Source organism: Mangifera indica, chromosome 19, assembly GCF_011075055.1.
Source record: "Mangifera indica cultivar Alphonso chromosome 19, CATAS_Mindica_2.1, whole genome shotgun sequence".
NCBI classification, from domain to species: Eukaryota; Viridiplantae; Streptophyta; class Magnoliopsida; order Sapindales; family Anacardiaceae; genus Mangifera; species Mangifera indica.
In genome coordinates this window covers 10,272,436-10,292,380 of record NC_058155.1, presented here as the reverse complement: position 1 = coordinate 10,292,380, position 19,945 = coordinate 10,272,436, and the positions used below count along the sequence as shown (strand labels likewise).

At 32.5% G+C, this 19,945-nt stretch overlaps 2 protein-coding genes across 5 annotated transcripts; one reads left to right on the top strand and one right to left on the bottom strand.

The window, feature by feature from the left end:
* Positions 1-2,667: 2,667 nt before the first annotated feature.
* On the top strand, positions 2,668-4,089 carry LOC123203026 (homeobox-leucine zipper protein HAT22-like). The gene is made up of 3 exons (XM_044619183.1): positions 2,668-3,274; positions 3,410-3,489; positions 3,608-4,089. The coding sequence occupies exons 1-3, from the start codon at positions 2,855-2,857 to the stop codon at positions 3,903-3,905; spliced, it is 798 nt and encodes a 265-aa protein (XP_044475118.1). The 5' UTR covers positions 2,668-2,854; the 3' UTR covers positions 3,906-4,089.
* A 6,727-nt stretch (positions 4,090-10,816) lies between these two features.
* LOC123202648 (homeotic protein knotted-1-like) lies at positions 10,817-17,074 on the bottom strand. Of its 4 annotated transcripts, none has more exons than XM_044618631.1 (6): positions 16,822-17,074; positions 16,087-16,504; positions 15,804-15,926; positions 15,571-15,706; positions 11,484-11,737; positions 10,817-11,397 (listed from the first exon to the last, which is right to left on the bottom strand). In XM_044618631.1, the coding sequence occupies exons 2-6, from the start codon at positions 16,465-16,467 to the stop codon at positions 11,191-11,193; spliced, it is 1,101 nt and encodes a 366-aa protein (XP_044474566.1). In that variant the 5' UTR covers positions 16,468-16,504; positions 16,822-17,074; the 3' UTR covers positions 10,817-11,190. The 4 variants fall into 4 exon arrangements, with proteins under 4 accessions (XP_044474566.1, XP_044474567.1, XP_044474569.1 ...); XM_044618632.1 differs by having other exon boundaries at positions 16,087-16,493; XM_044618634.1 differs by having other exon boundaries at positions 16,087-16,461; positions 16,822-17,071.
* Positions 17,075-19,945: the final 2,871 nt, after the last annotated feature.

The window sequence follows — 19,945 nt, the reverse complement described above, 5'->3', positions numbered from 1 at the left end:
ATATAGTACCATGTTTTGTGGCCAAACTAAACACTTTAAAGTCAATTTTTAAAATATAATCAAACACAACAATACGACCAATAGACAATGACTAAATAACTCTTTAGCTTGAAGTCTATAATAAATATAAAACTTAAACCCGTGATAAAAGATTAGTGACCAAATATACAATTTATAAAAAGAAGGGTCCCTAATGATTAATAAGGGAGAGATCTATTCAAATTTTATGACACAACATCTTCATAACTTTTACATGGATAACTTCTTATATAAATTCCAATCATGGATCCAGGTCCTAAATTAGAGAAGTTTAAAATGTATTTTTCCCTCTAAAAATTTGTTTATAAGAAGGAAGATAAGAGAAAGGGAGGGGGAGGAAAAGAGAAACAAATAGAGCACTATACACAACATATATCAATTTTGTATCATTTTTATATTATATTTAAATCAATGAGAACACCATAGACGTAAGTATTTCAATTATTAAGTCAAACTATTCAAAACTTTAGCGTCATATTTATTTTTTCTACTTGTCTCAATTCATCTCCTCATACATATATAATAAATTTATTTGAGTTTTTTCAATATCTAATCCTTGTTATTGTAGTTTATCTTGTGCAAAACTTTAAATTGCGTACATCAATTAGTAACAAGAAATTGCATCAACAATTTGACCCCAAAAATAGATACAAACACATTTCATATTCTCATAATTCTAATAATGGTTCACGAAAAATGACAGGTAAAAGTATTATATAACTTATGTTTAAGTGATTTAGAAAACAATCTAAAATCTCTCTCTCGAAGCTAGTTCATCTTCAAAGCTTACACACCATAATCTGAAATAGATACCAATCCTAAACCTTAAATTGGTTTCCCCAATATTACTCAACAAACACACAATCTTGTTCATATATGTTATACAATGCAACAAAAGAGCCCAATTGGCTCCCATTCCTCACCCTCAATGTCACATTCTTGGGGATCATCCAAAGAATGAATGCATTGATGAGTTTATGGATTCGGCAGTGGATCAAATGTACCACACATTAGTTGTCATTTACCATCACTTATTTTCATAAGAAAGTGATGCTTAAAATATCTAAACTTTAGAGAGTGGTATAGGTGAGATATGTATTCATTGGTATATTTTGACAAAAGGGCATCATTAGATGTCTTTATTTATGAAGATTATGTGATTAGTTCAAATCTCGGCATCACCTCTCTCAAGCAAGCAAACACCAAAATTCAAGCTAATGAATTCTACACCTACCAATTATATCTTTTTTGAAAGTTTTTTTGCGGTACTTCTATTCCATTCCTCTTTTTTTCACCAAATGAAGTATAGACAATGTTACATGACCAATCTTTCAAAGTCGACAATGCTTCAAATTGACATCAATGCTGCAATCAAGTTCTGTCTAACTTGGTTCAACAATTTCTCAAGGTGTGCAAGTCAAGAAGAAGAAGTTCAATAGGAGGCAATGGAGGGCAATAACGGTGTGCATGGCAACATTCGTGCAACAAATATCAATCAGGCAATAAGCATACATAAGGCAATAGAGGCATCAAGTAATGAGATTAACACAAGCATATAGGGGCAAATTCTTTCCAACATTTATTAATTTGTATCAAAATGATTACAAAAGAAATTTACATGTAAAAGACACTCCTACACTCTCATAAGTGCGTAGGGCACATGCCCTTATTTATAAGCACAGTTAGATAAGACAGTTATAAGTAGTTTGCATGCGTTTGAATTTAACAAAGACAATTTTTGCACACAAGATTGCCAAGAACATATTCTCATGGTCTTGTCCATGTAACTACAGCATTTTGGACTTTTAAACCATCAGCCAGCACTTAGTAGCTGCCAACAATGTTGGCTTCCACTTTGCTCAAACGCATCAAGCCACACATGAAAGTCATGCAAGCCCACCCAAGCTTCCTGTCCAGAACCAATCTGCAAGAATATTTTATATCTTTGTTGTTGGCCACCTCATTAAACCAACCAACCTTGTTTTAGGTAGATAAGACATGACTAAAAAAATTATCTATTAAATTATCAAATTTAAGTTTGAATAACAATTGTTTAAGTCTAAAACTTAATAGGATAAAAAAAATATAGTGTTAGTTTATGTTAATGCAACTATAAATAATTAGTCATTAAAATCATAATAATAGTATTTATAATAATCAGATATTTATCCACTTGTTATTTTTTCGTTAATGTCAATTTTTTAGTACAAATTAAATTTTCTATTAAAAAACTTAATTTTTATCTAACTTTTTATATTATATCATATCAGATTAATCGATCGTATCGAAAATTTTTAGTTTTATTGCCCATATTCAGAACAGTGTATGAAGTATACACCTCAGTATTGCCACTCAAAATGGCGCTCTAAAATCGTTGAGATTTTTTTTTTTTTAAATTAGTAGTAGTAGCCCACGACAGTGCTTTTAAGTAATAGCAAAATAGGAGGAAAGACGAAAAGGAAAAGGTAAATGGGTCGATTTATTCTCTGGTGTAGTTCCCCTTTCCATGTGATTCCACGTATTCTATCCACTCTATACAATGTATTTTGCTTATTTATAGAAAGATAAGATTTTCTTTTTCTCTCATGGTCAATTTATGAAGGCAAATAAAGATGGTAACTTTCATCAACTCCATAAACAAGATTTTTCACTAATTAATTTCATTTGATCAATAATCAGTCCCTATAGCCGCCCCCCTTCCGTTCTCAATTCTAGAGGACATCTTTCCTCTCTCCTCTCTCCTCTATCCCCTCTTATTTCTCGCTTTTTGGCTTGCACCCATACAATTTTCACTATCTGGGTTCCTCTTAACGCGATGGGGTTTGAAGATATTTGCAACACAGGCCTTGGTCTAGGTATTTACAGGCTGCCACAAACCCATCAGCAGCAGAAGAAGAAACTGTTCTTGAAATATGATCATTTGTTACCATCTCTTTCGTTAGGCCCATCACAAGATTTATTGAATTCGGCTACAAAGAATGATGGTGCGGGTAAAGTATGGGAATCTACAGATGTGCACCAACAGACCTCATCTCTAAGTGCATTGTCGTCAATTTCCAACTCCAGCGTCAAGAAAGAGAGAGAATTTGCAGAGGAAGAGGACTTAGAGAGAATTTCTAATTCAAGGGTTAGCGATGAAGATGAAGAAGGTAGTCCCAGGAAGAAACTCAGGCTCTCGAAAGCACAGTTTGCCACTTTGGAAGAAACCTTCAAAGAACATAGCAATCTCAATCCTGTATGAAATCTTGATAATCTCTATAGATATAATCTTTTTGTTTTGATCTCCATAATATATTAAGGTTTTTAATATATAGTTTATATTATCCTCCAATATAATATATATTTGATTTTTTTTTTTTAAATTTATCAGAAGGAAAAGCAAGCTTTAGCAGAAAAGTTGAATCTAAGGCCACGGCAAGTGGAAGTTTGGTTCCAGAACAGGAGAGCCAGGTTTGCTTAATTAATTGCTTTACAAAACATCAGTTAAACATTTGAAAGATTATAAATTTTCATTGGAGTGGTTGATCCTATGAATGATTTATAATTTTCTTTTAATTTTTCTATGCAGGACCAAGTTGAAACAAACAGAAGTAGATTGTGAGTTTCTGAAGAAATGTTGTGAATCATTAACAGAAGAGAACAAGAGGTTGCAACAGGAGCTGCAAGAGCTTAAATCTTTTAAAGTTGTGGCACCCATTTATATGCAAATGCCTGCAGCCACCCTCACCATGTGCCCTTCCTGTGAGAAAGTTGGCGGTGGCGGTGGCAGTGGCGGTGACGGCTCTTCCACAAGCCCTTTAAGTTTTGGATCAAACCGTCGTTTCTACGATTCCTTAACTAGCAACCCATCTGCTGCTTCTTGCTGAGCAAACCAAGACGCCAACCAATAACATATTGTTATATTATTATTCAAGACTCCTTTGTCCATATTTGGAATGGATTAGTTAAATTAATATGTAGAGACTCTGAATCTCATCGATCCCATGTACAAATCCTTGTAAATTATTCTTAAAAGAATTAAGTTTGTGAATAGATCGTTCCTTGTTCGTATTGTGACTGTCTTTCTTCATGTGTACATAAATTACCCTTACCTACATATGATTCAGTACCCAATGAATGCTAAAATTAATTGTTTCCCTTCATATTTTCTTGAAAATGAATATGACTTTCACAGACAACCCATGACATATATCAAAAGAAAAATTAGATATAATTTTCAAAACGAGAGAAATTTGATTAATTTTTTATATTTTAGCTATTTAATCTAGTTTTAATATCACATTATGCACATTTTTCGTACAACTTTTCAGTAGTTGGTTAGTATGACTATGTTAACTGTAGTGGGATTAGACTCTCTTTAGCAAAATGTATAAGAGTTGTAATAAAGAAATAATTATTTGTGTGATCATTGACTAGACATCATCTATGCAAAGGTTGACTCGAAGTGCGTGAAAAATTTCTTTCATCCATAAACAATGGGAAGAGTGTTTCCTGTTAGTTTTAGGAGGTGATTTCTTGAACATGTCACTTCAGTCTCTCACTATTATTAGATCACATTTCATTTATATTCTCTGTTAGCATGGGACACTATAATTATCTACTATCTCACCCAGATATAACATGATTATTTAAGTTGATTAAATATCAAGATTCAATATACTTAGAAATTAGTTATATATTTTGATGAATTATATTATCATTCTTTCTTTTTATCTTATAAATTCAAAGTTGTACTGATGGACAATGAGTTTAATCTCTTACTATTTATTATTCTACAATTTTTTTTTTAACTAATAACATAACAATTTGGTGTACTTTTTATTGGTCAAATTTTCACTATCAACATTACCATAAACTCCACATTCAATGCAAATTCACAATGTTGTGACAAGTGCAAGAAGTGTGGATAGCATACACAATTATGTTGTTTCACAAAGCATTTAAGTGAGATGTATTTTCTTTTGTTGCATTGAGAATGCTTTATAAAACTTGTTAGGAGGACGTGACTCTTAGAAAAGGGAGTTTAGGAGTCAAGTTAAGGCTTATGGATAGCTAATGATAAAAAATGGATCATTATTATACAAACTGATCAGGAGTTAGAGTTGTTTCCTTCATGAGTCGATGAAAAGTTGAAACTAGTGAGCCTCGAGCCAATAAATGACATATGTGTAAGCTTAACCCCACTCAATAGTGATGTTAGTGTGTTGCTCAGGTTATTCTGCCACTTTGAAATTCTAGGCTCATGACAAATTGTATCAAAATAAGTAAAAATGTTTTTGTATTGTGGTATTTCCTTCTAAATGATCTTGCCCAAAAAGGTGACGCAAACCTTGACAATATGATGCAAGACGCAACTTTCAAGAACATATTTTCTCAAGATTGAATCAATTTTGTCAACATGAACTTTGACCCGAATCGATATGAAATCGAACGAACTTTAGTATCATTAATGATAAACGTCACAAGATGAATCTTGATAAGTTCAAAAGTTGGTAATTCAATAGAATGCAAAAGTTGGCGGAAAATTCCATTCACAATAAAAAAAATTCAATTTAAATAGTGTAGTGTCAACTTAACCCTAAAACTACTAATGACCCAATGAACTTCCTGACTTCCTAAGCCCATTACCTAATTAACTATCCAAAACATTAATTAAATGGTAATATGACAATTGGGATCAACAAAGTCTAGCCTGGTTACAAACAAGACAAAAATTCATAAAAACCAAAAAATCTTAAATTTGATAAAAATAAAAATTGTATAATACACACTGAAACTGCCTTTATTTGAGTCTACAAATTGGGCACAACTGACTAGGCTAGTTGTTGATATAGAGCTCAAAATGGGCTTCACGTTAATAGATTATAGGCCTTGTAACTCCTCCAAGATCAAAAGTTATGATCGTTCAAAGTTTGCCTAACATTTTGGATTTTGATTTCTCCCCAGGCTTGGGCCTGATCAGGTTGACTTCTCTGTTAGCTCCTTCAAGCGTCTAGTTATCCTTGAGTGAGTTGGTTTTAGTCCTTAAGCCCTACTAAGGCCTGCTGTATCTTCTTAGCTTTGCTCCTCGTATTGACCCAACCAGAATGTGTAACGGATCTCTTGGATGGCTTGATGCTCCCATAATGCCTCCATCAAAATGTCTCCCTTGTATTTGTAAAAATACATTGAGGTTGCTAAGATACACATTTAGTACTTTGAGAAGTGAAAAGTTTACACACAAGAGTGAAATAAGTACCATTACAAGAAGGCAACATGTGACGTTAAACAAGCATGCATGAGACACATGTTTAAGTATGAGATGTGGGTACTAATAGCAATGCAACATAAGAGGGAAATATCTCATGTGTCATAGCTAAGCATAAATAGTCATCTTAAAAGTAACTAGTGTCCCTTAAGCCATCAACTTGTGTCATGAGTAGAAAACTTAGATGGTTGTTTGGTGGGTGTTTGCAAGAATCATGTGCATGAGGGCATGCTTATAATGAGAATTGGATAATGTCACCACCTTATTTTGCGATGTCATGACAAAAGCAAAGTATACATAGTGTACGAGGTTTCATGATTTTGCAAAACATTTAAGTGTGGTATGAGAACTGAGACATGAGGGGTGTTCCCTCATGTTACATTGACAACACTTCACAAGGCTTCTTAAAAGGAAGGGGATTCATGAAAAAGGAGTATAGGAGCCAATTTGATAAGAGTTCTTCATAATTGATAATAAAGAAGGGATTAGGTCATTCTTATACAAACCAATTAGGAGTTAAAGCGACTTCCTTCATAAGGTCATTGAATGATGAAACCAAAAAACCTCGAGCTTATGAATGACATACGTGCGGACTTAATAATAATGAATGATGAAATTGGGTTGTTGCACACAATTCTGCTACATCGAAACTCTAGGCTTGTGACACAATATACACTATTAATTACCTCTATCAGAAGCTAATATAGCTACTTCAAGACTACGCCAATTAAAATTGCTCATAGCAAATCTCTTTTTTCGAACATATATGTTTGTGTCATATTATATATTGGGTTTGGTCCACCCATGATGGGTTGACTTGACCCATGCCTAATATTACATTGATCTATAATATTGCTTATGACAATTAAAAGAGGTTAATAGTAATCAGAACTTTAATTTGAAAGTTTCTAAAACTACCGCTCCCAAGATAGCCTGCGCAAAACATAGTATACGCAACAACTCTTCTTCTCTTCTAGTTCTTTACTTTCATAGAAGACAAAAAACATAAAAACTAATCGTACTTAAAAAAAATAACAAAGTGTGTTGTGAAAATTGTTTCAATAGATATCAGATCATCAATAAATTGGTTTCATCAACAAATACGTATATAATTTTAATTGGGTATGCAAATTTTCGATCATGTGTTTATTAATTAATACCAACATTATATATATGAATTAAAGAAACATTAATCTAAAAATCATCCAATTAAAATCTAGAAATCTAATCTAACTATTAATTTGAAAAAATAATATTAGTATAAATAATTTACCAATATATAGTAATTTTAACTCTCACAAGTAACATGTATACTTGATAACATGTATCTACATATATATTTTGAAACTAATCAATCATTTTTGGATCAACATCAACAACTTTTAGATTAGGTTGAGAATTTTTTAATTCCATTTTGTCTTATAAATTTTAATTAGGAGACTAATATTATTTTTATTTTTTCATGGGCTTTTCTGCGAGATTGATTTTAAAAATTTTGAGTTATATTTTTCAATAAAGGAAACAAACTTAGGGCCTGCTCTGTCTCTATATATATGTGTAGAAGTTATCGGTTATATACAATTATAAATCATACCCCACTAATTATTAATGATCTGCCAATTTTATAAATCTTGTAAATTAATATTATATTTGATAAAATTAATAAGTTAATAAATTAAATTTATATATAGTAACGTTATTACTATGGCCAAACGACTATTTCCCACCCAAGGTTTGATGTTTTCTCAAGTTTCTACCCTTTAACTATGGAAACATCAAACACCCACCCATGGCCGGTTAGATTTAACAAAACTCTAACGGTGATAAATTTAATCTCATTTTCCCCCCTAAAAGTTTAAAAACTAACATTTTTTCCCTAAGCTAAGTTTGAAAAAATCGCATTTCCCCCCTAGGGTTTATTTCCAAACCCTTTCACTTTCTTCAGTGCCATCACCGGTCGTCTTCCCCTTCCGACGGTTTCTCTTCCACCTCCGGCCCCCCTCAACTCTTGCACTGCGCATCCGACGATTGGGAGAAAATTTCTTCGTCTGGGAGAAGACGATCGATCGACGCATACGAAGAACTCTTGCACTACGCACTACGCATTCGTCTTCCCCGACGAAGTTCTTCGTCTTCCACGACTTCTCCGACTCCGATCGGGAGTCCAAATGAAAGGAAAGAGATCGCCGGAAGGAGAGGATGCTTCGGGAGGGAGAGGCCGTCGGCAATGGAGTCGGAGATGACGCCAGAGATTTCAAAACGAAACCCTAGGGTGAAACTGCAATTTTTTAAAACTTAGGCTGAGAGAAATTATAGTTTTTAAAGTTTAGGAGGGCAAAATAGATTTTATTTTAGTTTATTTTTAATATTATAAAGAAAATGACGATTTTACCCTTATCACCGTTAAGGTTTTGTTAAATCTAACTGACTATGGGTGGGTGTTTGATGTTTCCATAATTAAAGGGTAAAAACTTGGAAAACATCAAATCTTGGGTGGGAAATAGTCGTTTGGCCTATTACTATTTATTGACGACCCGATCTTTTTAAATCTTTCAAATTCACTAGTTTAAACAAATCCTACCTTAATGAACAGGGACCTGATGCATCCAAACGTCCGATCCACAGAGCAGCCATAAAGATAAGCCATAAATATACCCCAAGCCAGTCAAAAAGAAAAAGTAGGCCCTCAGGCTAAATCTGAACCCCAACTTTTGGTAGAACGGGTCAAAATCTAGGTCCAACTTTTACTGTAAAGATGGGAAAATTTTCTAAAAGGAATTGGCTAGTCACCACATCCCTCGTGACTCAACAACAATAAAAGTTTGGTATTAGAAAATGACAATCAGCTGTCAGTTAATGGGGCTGCTCAATTCAATTGGATCAACATAAATTGAATAAACTTTGGATAAAGCGATGACCTTATAATTATTAAATTAAATAAATTAATAATTTAATTTTAATATATTATCCGAAGAAATTTAATCTTATCCTCCCTTGTATATAAAATATTTTTTTTATCATTGAAATTACTATTGCTATTATTATGCTGCATAATATCAAGGGACGCCATTTTTAGCTTCAACTTACAACTTATTCTGATATTCCAATGTTGTTAATTAAATTTTTTACGTACACTTTTTATCATTAATTAAAAAGAGTAATATTATAAGTATTTATTTTAAATACAAAAATACGATATATATTTATATATATTATTATATAATTATATATTATTTTATCTTTAATTCAAAATCATCTAATTATATTATAACATATATATATATATATATATATATATAAATTTATACCTATTTATGTATTTAAAGTTAGTAAATATAATTTTATTGAATTAAAAAATCACTTATTTAGATCATATATAAAATTAAAAAAAAAAAATCCCATACTCTATATCTACCAAATTATCATATTGCAATGCGATGGAATTACCTTACATATAAAAGCGATTTCATATCATTCTTACAAATGAATGTTTAACAATTAATTGTTGACGTTTCACAAGCGATTACAAACTATTCAATAGATCTTATTGATAAAAAATTTATAAAGATTGTTGAGCAAATAGTTGTACCTACTATTTCACATAAGGATGTTCATACGATATTAAGATGATTAATTAAAATGAAGAAATCAACCATTTCTTACTATGATTGCATGGTTTTTTATAAGAGACTGATTATAATTTTGGCATTGAAAATGATTTTACAATGTGTTTTTACAAACAATGGATTATAGTAAATTTGTTTTATGATATAACCCCATAGAAGATGTGATGAAATCTATAAAATGTAAAGGAGTTTGAGATCTTATTGAGTTATTAGGACATTGGATGAAAATGTACCGTTGAAACAAAGTAATACTTATTAAATAACCCTAAAACATATAAGGTAAACCTCATAGCCCATACAGGTTCAATCAAAAAGAGCAAATCAATTACACAAAGATTTTTTCTCTTATATTTAATAAAAAAATTATTTCTTTTCATGTTAATATGACATTAGTTGCCCACTTTAAATTAAAATTGTATCAAAAGAATATGAAAACGATGTTTCACAATAAAGATATACATGAAGGGGTTTATATAAAATAATAAAAAGGAAATTCAATATTTGAAATTCCGTAATATTGTCCCTTATTTCAGTTTTGTAGAGAATCTGATAGATCAATTCGTGTATAAAAAGTATTAATTGGAAAATTTTGTTTCCTTAATAATTGCATAAGAGAAGGTATCTTTAACAGCGTCGAGGCCGTACTGCGTGCCACTTAATCCTACGTTCTTCAAAATTTATAGCTTTGAATTGCATGGTCTTGGCAACTACGTGTATCTCCATCCTGATAAAGGGGCAAGCCATCTCTAATTTTGACAAGATTCTTTGCTTTAACAATGACACACATCGTTCAAGATCAACATCTGGATTAAGATTTGGTCACTCGCATGCATCTGGATGCTGAAGAACAGACATCAAAGCAATACTGAAAATCCAACCCATTTGCAGAAAATGGGGGAGAATATGAAAATCAATACCCAGTAGATAAACTGGACACTGCGGCTCATTACAGACCTTTTCTCATTATATACACTTGACAGCTTAGTTGCAGCAGCTGTTCAAACCTATCTTCTTACACGCTTTATAGACACAGCTAAGTGATAACACACGACTTCTGAACTTCTACGAAAGAAAAAGAAAACATCCCAAATACAGACCAGCTACAGCAAATCATAGTGATGGAATTTGTGGAATAAAAAATATCATATTGTGTTTCAGGAAATTACCTAACTCGCAATTAAAATACAATACAAGTAGAATGAAACTATATATATATATATATAGCACAGCTATCATGCATGTAGAAGCAAAAGGAGTTGTATCTAACTCACAAATATTTTATGGTCCTAAACGGTAGGGACCATCACCCATGTAGTGGCCGTCCATATAGAGAGCAGCAGCATTATGTGGATGGAGCCCATCCATAACCATGAACTGCATATCTTCAGAAGGTTTCCAGTGACGCTTTCTTTGATTTATGAACCAGTTGTTTATCTGCTTTTGGTCCAAACCAGTTGATTCAGCCAATGCCACCTTCTCTGTTTCCTGTGGGATTGCCAACACCACGTTTTTGTGATAATTAGCTATGAGTTGAGAGCAGTAGGAATTTAGTTAAAAGTAGATACACATACCGAAGGATAAGGCCATTTATAGTGTAACTCCCACCAGCTCAGTAACTTCTGCCGGGCTTCTTTGGGTAGTTTCCCTTTCTTCTTTTTCTTGGACAGCTCTTGCTTGAGGCTGCTCAAATAACCACTATACTTCCTTAGTAAGTGGCTCTTCAGCTCTCGGTCTTCAGCACGCGGATCAATTTCAGGAAGTTCTGTTTCACCCCCGCTATTGTCTTGATCATCCTCAGACGAACCAGCAGCCTCATACTTCTCATCTGTCCATTTGTCATATTGAAAGTGCATAAATGGAAACATAAGCAATTGACCAGGAACTTATATGCATAATTCATATGAATTTTCTAATTACTTCCATCTTCACAGTTACCATGAAATTTCAGATTGAACAGAATTTACCAGTGATATGCACAACCAACAATAAGATATCTTCCTCACATTCACGATTGACAAAATATTTCAGAATGTCACTGGAATCCATGTATAACTAAAATGCACAAGTATGCAATTTTAAATTTCATATTATCTTGACACGTGTTTGATTAAAAAATATGCTTCTATAAAACCTCCTTATACAATTGACAAAATATTTCAGAATGCGTTATACCTACCACCTAATTATTCATATAATTTGCAAATTCAAAACCTGATAGTCAACTGATGTAATGTCCGTACAACACATCATATGTTAAGAGTCAATAATCAATTGACCATATATATCTCAAAGGGTTTTTGTATATATATTAGCACATCCTCTTCTTTTACCAAATCATTAAAGGTTTATCCATACATAGCACAATGATGAAACCAGCATCTCATGAAACACCAGAAAGTATTTAGCACTTTCATAACTTGAAATGCATGAGATAACAAATATTACTAAAATTTTGGGTATCCTTCTGTACAAAACGAAACCCTCTGGTCAGCAAAAGGAGCTCCAAGAGAGGAAGTAATTCCAAAATGTCAGAAAGGGAGCACTTCCCATGTAGAACAATCATAATTCTAAGTTTTCAACCATTAATGACAGTAAAACAGATTAACTAAATCATTCAACAAAAAGAAAATCTCATATATGTGAATATTGTATATTCTGAACAAGAAATCACTTAATACAAAGAAATGAATATCAATTTGATATAATGAAATGCACAAGCAATTTTTTGAAGCACACCAAGCTGAATGCAAGAAAGATCACAAACATGTGCACAATTAAAACTAAAATTATCAAGCCTCAAAAGGAGAATAATGCCCAGCAACAAATTGTTAATCTGAGCTTGTATCTAGATACTCTTTGACTTGCCACAAAAACAAATATTTCTCTTGCATCAAATTTGAAGTTGCACAGAGAGCACATAAGTGACAAAGCATGTTAAGAAAGAAAATCTAACATTGAAAAGGTTAATACTAATGTTCAACCTTGTTAACTTAAGCTTTAGATACATGGTTTAAAGTTCAAATTGGTATCGAGTCAAGGTATAATTCAGCCTATTTGTTGGCATGGATGAGTTTATTAGAGACCTTAATATTACTCTTTAAGTTTTTATCCATGGATTTAAATTTTTGGGTCAAGTGATTACTTAATGCTGATAGGTTCATAATTTATATACAGAACTAAAGCAAACTGCCAGAGTAACAAAGAGAATATACTTAAAAATGAGTTTTAAACATAAGAGATACCTTTAATAATGTAGAACAACATATTTTACCTCATGGTATTTTATATTTTTCATATACTTTAACAGTATGAGAAATTACTTCTGAAAAAAAAAAGCTAAGACAAGACTAGAAGAAAAACACAAAGAAGAGAACGCACAAACAGTATGTCTAGGCAAAGAGTAAATCTGATGCATTCCAATCTTAAAATTATAAAGTAATGTGTTTATATACACCAACAACTGACAACTATAAGGAGTATAATATCTTATATTTGAAGGATCGGGTGGTTTCCCCGATTTTAGGAAGATCGTTATCTTCCTCCATAACCTCTCCTTGGCACTCAAAAATCTTTTCTATCCTGAAAAAATATGAATGCATATCTATATAGTTTGAACTAGTTTGCCAACATGACTCTATCCTAATTAAACTCCAGTTGGCACTGCATGTTGATCCCATATCAATCTTCAGCATGCCTTGCACTTAACTACTTAAAATACCTCATTCAAGCCACTTAAAATACCCTATTCCATGCTTTCATGCCAAATTGGAAGTCAACTATTATATCAGTATCGAGCATGCAGTGCAGGAGAAGAAATACACAAAAGCACATTATACCAAAATACAGCCTTTGTGCTCTTACATGTAGCTTCCAACAGTTAAAAGCAAAGACATGACAAATCATGAAAAAATGGGTGGATATTAAAAGTGAGGAATCAACTTATGCATTCAAATAGCACATCTAATGCTGGACCGAGTCTGCACAAATTTTAGACGAAGATTGCCCTCTCACATGTTTTTCCCAACCCAGGCAAAAACACAGTAAATTGGTGTGACGGGATTTTCATCCTAGACCATTTACAGCATTGCAAGAGACGAAATAAATCAGCCAGACTATCCCTTTGGAGGCAGATGGGTAAGGCTTATATATTTATTTAGTATGTGGTTTATATCTAATAGTGTATTGACAAGATATAAGCTTGCATATATATTTATAATAAATCAACAATAAAAAGCAACCAAATTTCAACGCCAATGTCAAACATGTTACTCACACTAGAATAAAATTCCTATTTATTCTCACTTAACGGTAAATTTAGGCAGAAGTACTCGATCCACAGTGAACCACAAATACGCCTGTTAATGCTCAAGATGTCGTTTAGATTTGGTAACACGACAACCAGTTAGCAACTTAAAAACTTCCTCTAAATTCCCAAGAGGTATTTAATAATAAACATAAAAAAAGGAAATTTAAAACAAATAATGAGCAAGAATGGAGTTAACCACATTACATGATGGATCTACGTGCAGCAACAAAAGATTACATGTCTTCTTTGGCGAACAAGAAAAAAGGCTCACCATATTCCGGTAGAATGCATCAAGACTTTGACATCTAAATTTCAAAACTTCTCTTGCAAAATGGAGTGTGTATCTCTCTCCACTAGCCACTTCATGAAAAATGTGTTTCGTTCTCAAAAACGAGTTGCTTTGAAGCATTTCTTGGGGAGCAAAATACTAACCCAGCTCAAGCCATTAAAGATACGGGCAGGAATAATGCTTATTATAAGCATAATTCGCCAGATTAATGTCTCACTATAATTAAGACTTATAAATAAAGTTCCCCATCGGTGAATGGACCAAAGCTGATATAAATAAAAAGAAATGAAAATTTTCTGACAAAGCCGTACAGGCTACATGAGGTAGCACTGATTTGAACAGCATCCAATGTTCTCAAACTTTATTGCTTTATTTGAGATTAAACAAAAAAAAGGGGGCACAAATTTGGGCACTTCAAAGCTAGCGAAAACTTCACGACAACAATGATGTTATCCATATATTCCACGTCAAATTTTGCAGAAGGAAGAGGCAGTCGGGATTTTGAGAAGGAAAACCCTAATAAGGTGGATTTGTCAGCAGGATCAGACTTTGGAAAGCCTGCCATCAGTGAGGCTGGCTTGTGATTTAATCATTTCTTCTCTTGGTACAGTATAAACAAGTGAGTTTGGTTTAAGGTCTTAATTTCAAATAGAAATTGGATTGTATAAAATGAGAGATTAAACATTCCAATACTAACACATGTTAGTTAGGGTTTAGGGAATTAATAAACTTGAAGATGATTCATTCTAGGGTCTGCTGTCTCCTTCGGCGTAATCTGAGTCGAAAGTTCTTTCTTTGGAGCGGGAATTAATGCGTTAATCAAAGAATGGAGGAGATGCAGGTACAGTTAGGAGAATTTCCTAAGCATTCCCGAACCTGAAACCGACTAAAATAATCGATTTTGCCTACTACAAGCAAAGGCAGGCAAAGCCCATATCGGCAATGACGAAACTTATTTGGATTATTCCGTTTCTTTCCATGTTTGGGAAAAGCCAAATCTTTCTTCTTCATCAATGTGATATTATGTATATGTATACGCATCAGTAGTGTTAGAAGAAAGTACCCGCGTTGAAGATCCGCACCGAGCCATTGCTGAGCACATTAAGCTGACTTTCGATTCTCCGGATGAAATCCATGGCTTCTTGTATTGGCCTAGTTAACTCTTCCCGATATTTCACCAGCATGTCATAATAAGCTTCCTGTGTATTGATCCCGTCGAGAAATATAAACTCCAAAGTGAGAATAACAAAGAGATGACTTTTGACTCAAATATATACAAAAGTCAAGGATGAAAACCATAAACTGATCGAGTTCCGGGTCTTTGGAAATTTCTGGAGAAGCTGATGATGATCGCTGCTTTGACTCGAACTCCTGTCTTGCAGCTGATAGTCGAGCCACCACTTCAGGCGGAGCTCCGACCTAACCATAAGCAAAAGGTGAGTGAGAATAAGAGTCACTCCTAAAAAATGAACGCCCTTCTAGCGCTCACCTACTTGTATATATCACAGTACTTTCTTCGTTTTTTCCTTTTTCTCTCTTTTGTGTATGTTGCAAGAGAATGAGGTTAATTAGTTAGTACCTTTTGGCAATCCATGTAAGCTTCCAAAAGGTTGGAATACTGAGGATGGGCTATAATTTTGGCTTTAATAGCTTCAGCTTCATTGGAGCTCTCACTTCCTTCTTGTGATTGATGGCCTCTCATAAGAGGGTAGTGAAATTTTGGACCAAGTTGTGAAGTGCTAGCTTCACTTTTGACGATCGGGGGTCCTTCAGACTGAAAACAATTACCTGATTGAAGATGAAAGCTGCTGCTAATAGGCATCTGGGTCTGTTGATTACTCTCGCTAGAACCACTGTTTGCTCGACCATAAGCTGAAGAATTGGGTCCAACAACTTGAGAAGTATACAGGAAGTTTCCTCTTGAAGTTGAGTTCTCGTTTAGCTGATTATAATCCTCCATTTATCAACAAACCCAGATGACAAAAGCTAGTAAAAATCTAAAAAAGGAAACCAAATAATGAAACTGAAAACCCTAAAGCGAGGAAAAGGTAGAAAGAAATAGAAACCCTAGAGACTATTGCTAGACAACTTGTCTCTTACAGCCAAAAACTGTTTTTTCATAGCATACCAAACCTAGTAAGTTGAGAAGTCATAATTTTTGGATAATTGGGAAAGAAAAATTATGCAGGGCTGCCCATCAAGGGGCCATGAAGTGAAGTTGCACCAGGACTTGGACATGCTATAGAGATGATGATGATAATATTAAGAACAAATAAGAAGACTTTAAGAGCAATAGAGTAAGAGGCGCTCTCACTTGTTTGTGGGGACTGGCGAAGAAGATGTAACCTAGCCGGAACCGGCAACGGCTGCGCGTCTTGAGTGGTTGAAAAGACTTTTTTTTAAAAATTTTTTTGAAAGAAAAAGAAATATTTGAAAACTAATAAAGGCAAGAGATAAGGCGAACTATTAGATTGTAGATTTTTCTTTCTTGCTTGCTTTCTCTATCTCGTTCATATTTTATTACATTTGTTTCACGGACGTCTGAATTTTCACCATATTTTAGTTGCTTTCGGTTTTCTCGTTTGACATTCTGCTCCACTTCCTGGTTTTAGATTAGACTCGGCCACTCACCTCATTTAATGCTTTTATATATTGTTCATATTTGTCAGAAAGTTTTACGCTTTCACTTCAACAGTTCTTGGCAAATGTATTAGCTTTGTGTTTGCAATATGGGATTTAATATTCATTTTGTTTTTCTCTTAACAACGAACTCATAAACCTACTATCATTGTGTCGGTCACATTGCATTAAATTAATCAGCTTATAAATTATGCACATGATCATAGCTTGGTGAAACTTTTTTATTTATTCAAAAAAAATTATATAAAAAATAAAGATGACAGTTCTGAAAAATATTTTAAAATAGAAAAATATAAATAATTATTATTTTAAAATATTTTTAATGTTATTTATTATATTAATTAAAAATAAAATATTTTGTTAAAAAATTAATAAATGAAAAATGAAATTGAAATAAAATAAAGATTACTTAATATTTTTTAAATAATTAAAATTAAGATAGTAATTAAATTATCTTTTACATTATATATTAATTATTATTGATAATAAAAAATTATTAAAATTTTTTATTAATTATAAATTAAATAAAATAATATAAATAATAAAAAATAGATATCTTTAACTAAACTCAGAAAGTATTTCATCCCCTCTACTTGGGAAAACATTTTTCACTGTGACAAAAATTTGAACTCCCGATCATCTCACGTAATGAGGAAGAAAACACTTCTTTGTCCTTGGCTACAAAGAATCAATGCAAAGTGGAAAACAGCATTTATCTTGGAAATGTGGAATTGAACTATTTTATTTATTTAAGTTAGGAGTATTTGTACAAGTCTAACATGAGGCTGAGATCAATCGAATGATAACTTACCAAATTCTTTTGATTTGATTATAGTTATTTGTTCAATTAAATTAAATTTTCGCAATTTTTCATTATATAAATTTATCAAACTAATTTTATATATATATATAAAATCTGACATTACACTATATTTAATTACTATCATATATACATTTAAAATAAACTTTTTCCACAACTGCGATTAAAATATGAATAAAATTATTATAAGTTTTTTTTTTTCATTTTCATAAAAATAGAGTAATGCAAATAATTCATCCCTTGAAATTATTATAAAAAATCTATCAAATGATGTTTCCTTTTAATTGAGAAGGACATAGTAGAAAACAAGAGAGTGATTCTCTTTATACAATAAAATTTAGGCCAATGAAATATTTCTCACCCAAGGTTTAGTGCAAAGATAACTATATCCGAGATTTTAAAAATCTAAATAGCTACATAAGGTATTATTGTTAGAGGTTTTGTTACGCCACGAAGACAACACTTTCATTTTCCAGACAAAGGTTTTGTTGGTTAGAGAAAAAGTCATCAGGAGAGAAACGCTAGAGAGAGAGGCCACCCCATTTGTTAGATTTGTTTTCCAAACTTTAAAGGAAAAAGTGATTTTTCAAAATTTAATCTTTGGAGAAATTATTAATTTTTTAAACTAAAAATGAGAAATAAGATATAATTTATTTATTTTAATATTAATGTAAAATAATAATTTTACATTTAACTTAGATAAAAAAATTCTTGAATGTATAAAAATAGATTAAATCTTAAATAAATATTTAGATTTTTAAAATCTTACGAATAAATAATTGTTTTACATCAAACTTTGGGTAAGAAATAATCCTTTGGCCTAAAATCTATCACATAATTTTTCCAAATTACTCAATTTAAAAACTTCTAGTTCGAATTTGTGTGAGCCAGAAGTCACTCAAAATATAAATTAATAAACCAATATATTACTGGTGAAACTGCAAGAAAATGTATAGGTGTTGTGTCTCATCACATTAATACATAAATTTAAAATGCACTTAATATAAATGGTATTTGAAATTATTTTTTAATTAAAATAATTATATTAAATAAATAAAATCTTAGAATGAATAAATAAATCAATAGGAACAATTTGAGCTTCTATTTTTGTGTTTAAAATTTCTTATTTTGTAACTCACGCTACCCGAGAATAGTATTAACATAGTATACGCAAGAGAGTTAGTTCGAAAGCAAACAAAAATTAAATGACAAACAAAAGTTACATCATCAAAACATTTCCAAGTTCCAACCACCAATGCATTTAAAATTCTGCTGTGCAAAGAAATGTGGCAGCAGAAGAGAAGATCGGCATGTGTATAGTACAATATTCAACGGTAAACAGTGTAAAGGGGCCTGATTGAACTGAGCAAATATACTGTTTATGATGACCATTTGCAGGAGAAACCACGTGTGCCCGCAATGGAAAACTACAAGACCAAGAAGAGAGATGAAAGACAAGTTAGGACATCTGTTGCGGCCTCGTTGGCTCCTCAACCAGGATTAGCTGGCGGCGACGACCACCCTCCCCCACCATTTTATTAAATTTCACTCTCAGATAATCATACGATTGTAATTTTAGATGGAGCTAAAGAGACACAAAAAGATATATAAAAAAGAGTGACAGTGAGTTGCAGTTTGCAGTAGAAGATTAACACCCCCGAAAGATGCGCGCTACAACTACAAATTGTGGGGGCCGAAACACAGGGGTCCTCTTGCTTTTAATTCAAAACTAATAAAATCATTATTATTTTTTGCTTTCATGTTTTCTGAAAAAAGGGACTCGAAATTTCCTTCTCACAGTCTGAAATAAAAAAAAAAAGCCAGAAAGGTCAGCATTAATGAAGTAGCCAGTCAGGTACCCATCTTCGTGGCTCATTCAATGCATTCAGTCACAGTTCATTTCGCCCCTTCCCTATGCAATATAGTGGTTGTACTGCAATATTACTATACACTTTCAAATCATGAATATAATATTTCT